The sequence below is a fragment of the Orbicella faveolata genome, unplaced genomic scaffold, assembly GCF_042242905.1.
Source record: "Orbicella faveolata isolate gen_17 unplaced genomic scaffold, um_ofav_v1 contig_26, whole genome shotgun sequence".
Classification (NCBI taxonomy): domain Eukaryota; kingdom Metazoa; phylum Cnidaria; class Anthozoa; order Scleractinia; family Merulinidae; genus Orbicella; species Orbicella faveolata.
The window spans coordinates 14,480,478-14,492,500 of NW_028301554.1; the positions used below are offsets into that span (position 1 = coordinate 14,480,478).

General features: G+C 37.5%; 2 protein-coding genes across 2 annotated transcripts in view; one reads left to right on the forward strand and one right to left on the reverse strand.

Annotated features, from left to right (window-relative positions):
* The window catches only part of LOC110043951 (N-alpha-acetyltransferase 35, NatC auxiliary subunit-like), a 37,487-nt gene extending 29,320 nt beyond the window's left edge, over nt 1–8,167 (reverse strand). The window contains exon 1 of the mRNA XM_020749456.2: nt 7,841–8,167. The gene's annotated coding sequence lies outside the window, so the exon portion shown is untranslated. The remainder of the gene's footprint in view (nt 1–7,840) is intronic.
* A 107-nt stretch (nt 8,168–8,274) lies between these two features.
* The window catches only part of LOC110043953 (putative serine incorporator), an 18,615-nt gene continuing 14,866 nt past the window's right edge, over nt 8,275–12,023 (forward strand). The window contains exons 1-4 of the mRNA XM_020749458.2: nt 8,275–8,423; nt 9,448–9,615; nt 10,135–10,313; nt 11,949–12,023. The exon at nt 11,949–12,023 is cut by the window's right edge and continues 5 nt beyond it. Coding sequence (XP_020605117.2) covers nt 8,394–8,423; nt 9,448–9,615; nt 10,135–10,313; nt 11,949–12,023 — 452 coding nt within the window. The 5' untranslated portion in view covers nt 8,275–8,393. The remainder of the gene's footprint in view (nt 8,424–9,447; nt 9,616–10,134; nt 10,314–11,948) is intronic.

Consider the following 12,023-nt stretch of genomic DNA (forward strand, 5'->3'; position numbering starts at 1 on the left):
TTTAACGTTTTATTTGGTCACGATAAACAAAATTTTGTCTTCTTCCTCGTCATATCAGTTTGTTTGAAGGACAGGGTAATTATTTATTCAAAAACACGCTGTTTTGAAGGCGTGTTTTTTACGAAATGTCGCCATTTCCTCCTCGCTGAATTCCACAGGAGTCATCGTTTGTGTGGAAATAATGAATTCTAGGTAAGTTGCACTCAATTCAAATACCCTATTCTCTTAGGTAGGCATCACACTAAGAAAAATGCACAATGACAGGTTTCTAGACATGGGAGAACCTTATTAACAGAAGCACCTTTTTTAAAATTTACTGTTGCCAAACACTCGAGAGTACTTGAGTGCTGTTAATCGTATCACTGCAAGAACAGACCCACATACATAACGCGCTTTGCAGAACTTTCTTGCCGATCGACACTAACACAAACTCGTGTGTTTGCTCATGACTCAAACTGATGCCATAAAACATGTTACGATTGGTTAAGAACCTTAAACAAGATATGTTTTCCCTAAGCAATCCCTTAATTGATAAACGCTTCGTTACAGGCAGGCCGTGAACCCCTTAAAACAAAGCAAGAGGATTAGTTTTAACGGGGATTAAGTAATTTGGACATGTCGTGGTTTTTTCTCATTTATAATCAAATTTATTTTTCCGTTTCAACAGTGTTAGACGTCAGCAGCGCTAAGTTCCAATACCCCCCCCCCCCCCACTGAGGTCAAGCATGCACCTTTAATTTCTTCAAACCCTCTCATTTGCCCTGTTTGCAGACCAAGTTCCTCATCTATTAATCCCTGTCATATTGGCAACCCATTTTGAAAGGTTACTAAAAAATTGTGCATTATATTTCAGTGTGCTTTCTCTTTGTAATCTTACATCAAGATATTTCAATCCCTAAGGAAATGAGAGAACACTAGCAATACTGACAATTTTCAGTAATTCATCACTTTCAATATGCCATCTAAACAAATTGTTCGTAAACAGCAGTGAAATTTCATGCCCCTACACCTAACCATAAAAGGAAGTCTGGGAACAGGCAATAGCAACAGTGACAGTGCCAGGCTGGTGAATTTTACAAGCTAATGAACTCATGTCTAACAATGATGAGTGATGAAGAAGCATGGTGAAGTGAAACTGAAGAATCAGACTGTGAGTGACAGTGATAGAGTCAGCGTCATGAGAGTGATGCTAGTGTCTGTGAACTTGGACCAGATCAGCAAAGAAAAGGTTTTGTACTAGAAATTGACGGAGAGCAACAAGTTTGTGCTAAAAAACTGAAGAAGCTGGCTCAGACCAGTCTTAAAGCCAGCATCTACTTACAGTACTTGTCAAGAGTTCCTGACTTGTGTATGTGGGAAGGCTCTCTGTAATGACCTACATGGGGAGGCTCAGCTCACGATGAGTACCTTTTTCAGGCGTCAGGTATAAAATTAATGATAGGGATTTCACAAGTTGAGGTGTATGAAAGGGTAGGAAAATCTGTCATTTAGGGATTCCATTCTTCTGGTTCTAAAATGTTGTTGAAAAGCTCTCATTTACTCTCCTCAGCCTGAATGAAGAGATTCTGTAATATTATTTATTAACTTCTTTCCAAGGGAATAGAAAAGGGATGCAGTATTCTTAAATAGGTTTGTTAACGGGGTACATTTACCCTTTTGCAATGTAAGGTTGACAAAAGAGGTGCCATTTCTATCAAAATGGTACAAATGTATACAAAAGGGTAAGGGGTAATGGACCTTGAGATAAGGCCTTTCCATTTAAAACTTTGTAGAATACCCCTTCCCCCCCCCCCCTCCCAGCTTGTGAAACAAAGATGTTCAAATTATTGTTTTGTGAAAAAAGGCAATTATTAAAAAACAAAACGGTGCCAAGAGATTAAGTGATTGTCAATGCAAGTTTCCATTTGTATTTTGAATTAAAATGGGTATAACATGATCCTCAAGTATACTATGTAGCTTCACAGAGAGGCCCAAACTGATGATGAAAACATATGTTTTAACACTTAAAATTCTATTTTTGCCTCTTCCCTTGTACCTTGTGACCTTTCTAGGGAAATTCTGAAAAGGTCCCCACCCCCACCCCCAAAAATTCAAATTTTATATACAAATCACTTTTTTATCTTGAAAATGGTCTCAGAGACAACAAAACATTTTTATGGCTAGCTAAACTACTTATTAGGAAAATAAAAATGTTCAAGGAAAAAATGAACAGGAAGAAACAACAACAAATTAACTTTTTTTTTTCAGAAGAGCTACTACTTGTATTTTTTTCTAACTTACATGTAGGTCAACATAATTTGTTTTCACAATTTACCACAAAAGAAAACACCACAGAAAGGAGAACTATAGTTGTGGCATCTGAGCTACATTTTTAAATGGAAACATTTCCCATAAAAAATTTCCAAATTATATTCTTACCAGTACAACAACATACCAGCTATATTTTGCAGAGAAGTATACTTAAGTAATAAAATTGATGTAGTGAAATTTTCTATTTAATTTTTGTACACCTGATCTTACAGAGTGCAACCTTTGGTTTAACTGGTTCACTTTACTGTTAAGGAATAATTAAATAAATCACACCAGAGTGGCTTTGTATCTTTATTATAATTCTCATTATCAGTAGAGAAATCACACTTGTACACTGGTCCACTGATCAATACTGTTACGTGTATGTTAAACATGGGAAAGCAGGTTGCATCATCTAAATCATAACATTGTATGCCTGTGTGGGGTGTATATGCCAGGAGGTAACCACCTAAGAAAAGACAAACATAAATTATGTCATTGTTTCAATGACTCACCCTAAGTGGGTATTATGCTCATTACCACCTTAATAAACAAGATATATTAAAGTATAATTTTTACCTCCGCTTTAAACTTTTCAAACCTACAGTTTGTTTTCACTTTCAGAGAGGTTCTTAAATTCACAAGCACACCACCCACCCCCCTCAGCCCTGATTCCTACTCTCCCATAGCCAGGATCCCATTTCAACCCTCCAATAAATCAGTAATTTTTTTTCTAATTTTGGTCTGACTTAGATTCATCTCCACTCAGCCATGAAAGCAATGGTGGTAGATTTCTGGATATTTGTTGGTCTGGTTCACTATTGTTCTCAGATTCCCACCTCCCTTTTGACAGAATTAAATTCCGTTAAAAAATAAACTACAGTAGTTTAATCAAATTAATGCAGAGGCAAACATTGAACCAGAAACTTACTATAATTTTGGTATGAACGATACCAAAGTATAACTTACATAATTAATATCACATCTTTTCTATTGTAATTTAAGACAGTGCAACTACTAATAGATTGACCCCAAAAACCTAAAAACATGACTTTAGAAACACAGATAAGTGAGAATATTACCAGTTTTGCTTTTGCCACCAAGCACTCTGCTTTTAAAAAAAATACATGGAAGATAATGACAAAGCAATAACAAAACCAGCCAACCAACCTCTAGAAATTCAATAAACACACCAAATTCCCCTCCAAAATTCTCTTCAACACCTTACAGTACATGTTAATGTCAGCAGCATAAATTCAACTCAATGATTTAGCATGCTACTATCATCAAATGTTTATTCCTTGATTCAGAATTTTTAGGAGTATCAAATAGAATTCCGCTATAGATTACAAATACTGTTTACCTTAACAAATATTTGCATTAATTCTGGAGATATTTAAGTTTAAAATGTGTAAAATATATGCAAATGAGAGGACTGATGATGTCATACACCAAACCCAATATTACATCAAGTGCAGACCATATATACAGCAGAGATCATTGAAACTTGGTAACCTTATAGTTCTACAAGCAACACACTAATATGGCTACAAAAAAATGTTCCCTATTGGCAACTCAATCTTTTCCAGTCCCCTCTAACCCAATTTCAATAATGCAGTGATTTTCAGCTTGAAAAACATTAATCAAGGACATGAGGTGGCCAGAAAAGCCTAGAATATCAGGGAAGGTCTGAAATGCAGTCTGTTGCCATGGTAACAAAACTGTTACGCTCATATTATGTAGCACATCTGCAAATTGCATCGTAATAGCACTGTCCCCACTGGAGCCCATGGTTCAGTAGTTTACTTGGAGAATAAATTTCATAACTTTCCTGGGGGACTGGATGATCTAACCGGTACGTGGGAGACTCCCAGAATATTTGCAAGAATGTATGACTATCTCTTCACAGGTATTCATTAATAAATACATAAATATATAAATAAATACATAAATAAATAAATAGACACTAACACTACTAACATGACTGAGTTTGGAAAATATATATATTTTTAGTCTATGATATTTTGAAAAATTCCCATCTCCCATCTAACATGCTGATCTTCTTTAATTTGGTACTTGAAATTGATAACAAGGATGCTACACCTTGGCAACTCGTTGGCCAGGATATGTTGCACAGTCTTCACATCAGATAATGGGTCTGTACATATTATTTATGTATTTATTAAACAGAGATCTCCCCATCCCATCCCTATGAAAATTCCAATTTTTATTAATAGTTTTCTTTAAAAAGTTTGGCTTTTGAGACCCTCCCCATCCCTGGAATTTCCAGTAATCTCCTTGGGGTGGGTATGGACATTTTCTAGAACCACACAATAAAACAAATAAACAAACTTTAAGATAAAATGTTGAAGTATAAGTCAGTGGGACATATATACATTGATCAACTTATAAAGACATGATTGATCATTGCAACGTACTATACACAACTTAAGCAAAGGTGAAATTATAGTCTGAAAAAAAAATTAGGTGTGAACTGGATTCTAACCCATGACCTCTGTGATACCGGTGCGATAACTTAATTAATTAAAGTTCTATGCTACAACATACCAAACTGCTAATTTATTATGAAGTGACACAGCTAAAGGAGAGTTGTCAAGAAATCAACTTTTTTGTGAATTCTAAGATCAATATGAGTCTTCTAAATTTAAGATTATTATACCTAACAAAAGACATATAGTAGGGCACTGCACTGTGTGCTCTCTCTACACACTCTTCCAGGCAGGATAGTAATACATATACATGTACTTTTTTTTTTGTTTGGAATATACTGTTACTGCATGGTCATACAAGAGGTACTAGTTGCTGCTGAGTAGTCTTAAAATAAGTGAACTAAGTGTGACAAAATATAATGTATATTAAATCTGCACCAGTTCAGTACAATTTAATACCAAATTTTAATCAGCTGCAAAAAAAAATTGTTAGTACCTGATATTACATGTACTTTGTGAAGGCTTCTGGAGGGGTTATACTTTTATAAAGTACCTGGCAGCAAGTACTATTTTGATTTACTAAAGCAAGACTGTAGTAACTGCTAAGAAAATGTGTTTTGTACATCCCAGAAAAATTGGGTGGGGGTCAGTGCAGACCTCTTCACAAAAGTTAAACTCTTAACCTATTTATGACCAAAATCTGTGATTTTCCCTACCCCATTTATGACTGTTGCAACTGCTACAGTTGCCCTAAACATAAGTTTTGAAGGACTTTTGTCGATGGTCTTATCAATAATGATGAAAATTGAGGTAGCTTATTCTAAAAAAACATAACAAATTAAAGACTAGAGGGCAAAAGCCTTACCCTGGAGTATTTATGACCAAAACGACTGAATAACCATACCCTTTGGGGCTGCACAGCTGTATATAGCACATAGAGGAGAGTTTCTTCCCCCCCCCCCCCCCCCTACCGCTGGAGCAGGAATCAAAATATTATTGCCTTGATGACATAATAAAGATAAAATCTCAAAATAATCAAGAGTTACATATATGCATGGGACTTCACTAACAAAATGATGCCTGTTGCTTGCTGTAAATTGTATATAAGTTACTCCTACAATGTGCCAGAATTCTGTTAATCTGGTCACCAACAGGTCACAAAAATCTGACTGTATAATTAATAAATAAGAAAATGACCGACTGAGCTTTTGTTTGAGCCAGAATAGAGTGGCCATAATAACTAGGTGGCTGTGTTAACAGGGGTGCCCGTATGGTGAGGTACCTTCCACAGTAGTGATAAAGATGACACTCTCAAACATCAGTACCCATAAAGAGTTTGGACAGTATATTTTGCATAATCAGTTGGAAGAGGAAGAGGGAAAATGGAAATAAAATAGAATAGCTCTTGTGTACCAGAGACAACCCTTTCCCCGAGTTACCCTGGCGGAGCTATCTTTTCACTTATTTCTTTGCAAAATTCAACCAACCGTTTACACGAGGATGACGAACCAGACTTGGGGGCGAGACAATTCAGGTGGGCAAGTTGACTCGCCTTGGCAGCTAAAGTAACCAACAACTTTTCTTTGAGTATACATAAACACTTTGGCTCACCTAACTGGAACAACTCTCGGCATGGTGAGTGTCACGTAATGCCTAGATTTAAGATTTAAAGCAGCAATTTGTATCAAAGAAGAGAAAATTAACTCAGCAAAACCCACTCTGATCAAATGAGTGAGGGAAACTTAAACAAAGAGGGATAGTTGCACATTTGATTATTCAATAAGAGTTATGAATAATCATGCAGGGTCAACTTTTACTCGGCCTACTGGGGCTACATTTTCTCATACAAACACTTGATAAAGTTGCCTCAGGGGGAGGGTTATCCCGGGTACCCGAGACCATACAAATGGGACCTGTGTTGCCTCAAAGAACACCCCCACGATTTTCAAAGGGGAAGGTCCATAAACAGGACCTTAACTTAGGGCAGCTTCAATGGCAGATTCCCTCTGATGGCTTGGATTTGAATAATTGATTTAATTACTTTCAAAGAGGACTAGAACTTAAAAATCTTGCTCGAATTTCGATCCAGCGAGGCATAAGCTTCCATGCCGTGAATCAAGTTTTTACTGGGCGTTTTAAAAGCACTCACCGAAGAGAAAGAGACTGATGACCCCAAACTACCGATACATATGTACTGTATCTTACTGAAAACAACAATCTTCAACGAGAGATGTAGGAATGTGGGATACTGACCTTCAGCATGCGATCCAGCTTGTCTCTTCTACCAATACACGTGAGCCAAGAGCAACAAAAGCTCTAGTGACAGCGACTTTCGGAGCTAAACGGCTTCTGTTAATTATGTTCCCGTAGTACACAGTGCAAACTATGGCCAGCAATACTTCATCCAGGTTGTTGTTAACATTATAGGCTATTGCACTTATTGTTATCTCTAAATCACGAACAACAAGAACCAAAAGTCGGAACAACACCAGTTTTGAAAATGTGTAAAATTGGTCCGACGATGACGGAAGGCTCTCCGATATTTTGCTTCAAAACAAGAATAAACTTTTCTCTTTTCCCGAAATTTTTGCTTCAAAAGTCGAAGTAATGTGTCTGCAACATCGTTCCATACTCAATATAAAATGAAACGAAACTGATGGGTTACAAATAGAGGGAAATCATGAGTAATTGAAACGCCATTTTCTCGCTTTGTGAAACGAGCCACGAAGCGCAGTTTAAACCGGATGTGACGTCATTTTTTGTTGGATGATGCCTATACGAAAATTTCAGGAGTCTTCTGCCCCGCTCCTGAAACGCCTGGAAATAATATTTTCTTTTCTTCCCTTTCTCTGGGTAAAACTTTTCGAATATTTTTCAAGACGAACACTGCGTTTCATAAGCGGAGCTCATCGCACATCCTTTAGGAGTACTTAGAAGTAGCTGTTGTTTGGGGTCGTCACGCAACGCTCCCTCCCGACCGTTGCGTGATGACCTACGACGAGTCGACGGTTGCGAATTCGCGGGTTAAGGAGAGTTAAGGTGCTGATCAGGGAAAACTTTTTGGGGTGATTGTGAGAGAGAAGTTAGAAAATCTCACCTACCTGTGGTCAGTTCGAATTTGGTTGAATCACACTTCACACCGCCCGCTGTACTGACTGACTCATTCTCTGCCACGCAACGCAACGCTACTCCACTCTATACCGTGGTGTCACCAGTGACTTCAATTTATTTCCGACTTGCCATAAAAAATTAAGACTTGTTCTGCTGGGCTATTACTACGAATCTTTACCTCAGAGGAAAATGCTTATTTGTAAAAACACACTCATCGATTCCCTATCTCGATATCTTGAAGTCCAGTCCAGCATCTACGAACATTGTCTTTGGGTAACAATCGATTCGTAATCGGTATTGATCGGGGTGACGAATCCCATCTGTGACGAGTCACTATTCGCTCGTGCGAAGGGGCAACCTCGTTCCCAGGGTCCTCTCTCTACCTCTCTCGTCTTTCTCGAGGTACAGAGAGGACCCTGGGAACGAGGTTAGCGAAGACGGAAAAGTTTTGTTGTGCTTAACTTAGAATTGTTGTCATAAAAATATTCGCCTGTGAATTGTTTACTTCATTTCAGAAACAACTGAGGCTGTGTCTCACAGAAAATGGGTTCGATTGTCTGTACACTTGCGTCGGTAAGAGGAACTTTCCTGTTTACAAGCTAACCCATTTCTTGATCTTCATCGATGACTTCGGGAAACTCTGCAAATGTTCGCTCTAGCTAATGTCCTCTCAGAGTGTCTTCTTGTCGATACTGTATCTGTGTTACCTGTGTTGAGCTTATTTTGAAGCTATAACTTTTTTGACGTGTTAGAATTATCATGCAAAGGCTTGCGTAAGTGTTCAAAGTCAATACGTTTTAGCACCTGCAGTTGAAGCACGCTAGTTAAAGCTTTATAATTAAGCTTAAGCCTGTAGGGGCTCAAACCTTTGCGTACTTGATTTAGCTTTTTCAAATAGAAAATTCAGGCTTTAAACAAGCAATAGGCCTTACGTGTCTCAATCTCATTTAAGAATACAAGACACCCCATTCGTTTAAATTTGTAGGATTTGTAGAACACTCCTGATACTTTCACTCTCACAGTACATTTCACCACCCAGAAGTATAGTGTTCATGTATACGGGCAATGTAGTCGTCAAATAAAATCATCAACATCCCCCGGGCATACCCTGGGCATTTGACCAGCCGATGCACCCTGGGGGCAGGAACTTGACATCATTGGATGATATTGAGGTGAATAATTTCACTTCAGTCCATAGTTTAAATTAATAATGTATAAAAAAATAAACTATTCTTGGCACAGTGCAAGCTAAATGTGGTCATCATTCAGGGGTGAGTTTTTTTCCTCCACTACTTCTTTTTCGCATGTATATGCTGGGGGTTGGGGCATATTTGATCATGCAGCATGATCCTAATACGGAGCATTTGAACACTGTTTTTGTCCTAGAGGATGGGAATTGGACCAACTGAAATTCAAAATGTCCGATGCCATTGCCCCTGGGGGTAGTCTGTTGAGCTGCCTTGTTTAATCTAGTCTGTATTGAGAAATGTTGGTCTCTATGATTCTTGTTCTTTTTTTTTTTCTTAAGTTTACAAACTTGCAAAAAGAAAAGACAACTACCTCAGTAACTTTATATTCATTTTTGTCTTTCATTTAGTTTGCCTGTTGCTGCTGCCCGGCAGCTGCTAGCTGTTGCTGTGCATGCTGTCCATCATGTCGCAGTTCCACATCTACCAGGATTGTCTATACACTGTTTCTTCTGCTGGGCACCATAATCTCTTGTGTGATGTTATCATCAGGGATACAAGATGCCATGGTAGAAAAGGTACATGTATATACATACTGTCATGTGTTTTAAGCTAGCTGCAGGATCCTACACATTTATGGTAAATATAACCTGGAGCTGAGAGGTTCTTCAATTTTTTCATCTTCAACATTGATCATCTTTCCTTTGTTTTAAAGTGTACTTAGTAATCACTGAGTATTTCAGTAACCCCCGTACTGAAAGCTCCATTCATATGAAGCCTGCTAGGAAGTGTTCTGTGTTTGAGTGCACATCAGCAAGTCACTTGCATAATGTTCATTGTCTGAAGTGTCACAATTAGATCTTTCGAAAAAAGATATCTCCAGTAATTTTTGTACAAATGCAATGTTGTTCATTCAAATGGTATAATGATACTCTCTCTTTGAAAATAATGTAGGTCAGACTGTTTATCAAGGTTTTGATTGTGTGCCATATTAATTTTCCTATAAAGTTAGTTTTACTCTACGAAAATTTGTCCTTGGCACATTTTTTATTTCTAATTTTTTTTTGTTCACATTCTTTCTATTGCCATAACTTTAGGTTCCATTCTTCGATGAAGCCTGTCAGGCAGCCAATGCAGGTACTAACTGTGATCTGTTGGTCGGGTACCTGGCAGTTTACAGAATATGTTTTGGAATGGCAGCATTCTTCTTTTTGTTTACAATCTTAAACCTTGGGGTCAGCTCCAGCAAGGACTGCAGAGGAGGACTGAATAATGGGTGAGTATACATACATGCATACATAATCTTTCTTTCAACAAAGTACTGCAGTAGTAGTAGTAGTAGTAGGCTTTATTGGAGAGGGTAACATTTAACAGTAACAAAACTGATAAACTATTGGCCCTCGAAATAAACACAAAAAGGAAATTAATTAAAATCACTATGTACAACCTACAAATATGACTAATTTACAATATCTAAGTAGTAAAATGTAAAACTGCTAGATATTAATAAATGATTGAGTAGTAAATTGATTTTTTAAAATTGATTTAAAAAGTGATCCTTTAAAATGCTTAATGTGCTTAGACTACACTTAAGATCGACATTAAGCTTGTTCCATTCTTGGATTGCTGTTATGGTGAACATCTGGCCACCTTCCGTGCATCTGTTGTAACGAGGACAGCTTAAATTTAGATTATAGTATCTAGTTGTTTTATTATGGATGTCAGAGTTTTAAAAAATTCGGTAAAAAATTCATCAGCTAAAACTACAAATATATTTGCCTTATACATCTCCTTTGAGTAGGTGTTTTAACTGCCTCAGGGACTCTGCTTCCCTTAAGGCAAGGGTTAACATGAAGGCTGTATTTTGGCTGGATATTATGGTTTTGACGCAAATATGTTGTTCATGTTTCAAGCAGTCAAAAATCTCTTAGCTCATCCCACATATCTATGTTTTGGGCTGTTTTGTAAATTTTTTGGTGATTTTTGGGTATATTTGGGGATAAATAGTTCTTCTCAAAGGATTAGTAAAATTTATGGAAATAGAAAAATTAGAAGATTTGGTATTGTTTTAAAATTAGAATTTGAAGTTAGGAATATGTAGGCACACACCAAACAGTTGTCCACCAACCTGGGGTGCCCTTTTGGGGGGCATTCAGCTGTCTTTAAACTTCTTAAAATTTCACTTAAATTCAGGTAGATCCCCGTCTTAAGTCACAAAGAAGACTGCTCCAAAGAATGGCACCGCTATAGCTAAAGCTATTTTTATAATAGTTTGTACGTGGCAATGGAACATTTAGTTTTTTCTCAGAGTCCCTTAGGTTATGTGCGGTTTCTTGCCTCTCGAATTTAGAACTTAGATATTCTGGAGCCAACCTGTCCAGAGACCCATAAACCATTGTAACTCTTTAGATTTGCTGCTGGCTTGTTAGATTTTTCCACCTGACAAGTTCTGTTGCTATCGATCAAGTGCCAATAATGCAAATTGTAATGGCTAGTGTTTGATTATGGTTAGATGTTAGAATGTAGCTCCCCCTCAGTTTTTGCTAAAAAAAAATCAATGTAACCCCTGAACAGTTGATGATAGAAAATCAACCTCCCTCCCCTTTCTTTTGAGTAGGAAATGAAAGCACCTATGCTCTGACACCCATGTCCTGTTTTTTCAAGCCAGAAACTGTCCATCGTCGTTTTGCACCCCTCCCTCTTCACCTCTTTAAACTCCTCTAGATATAAGATAAATGTATTGAAAGTCTGCATTCATTCATCCATAGTTTGTGACTCATATTAGGTAGATGTAGGTGTCCCCAATCAGTAGAGGACCCTTCCTTCAGTTATGATCATTGTCACACATAAACAATGTTATTATTTGGTCAGATGTCATCAGCTATGTTGAATTTGTTTTGCTTGTTAAAAGGTTTTGGGGCCTGAAATTTCTTATGCTAGTAGCATTGTGGGTAGCAGCTTTCTTCATTCCCCGCGGGGCATTTGG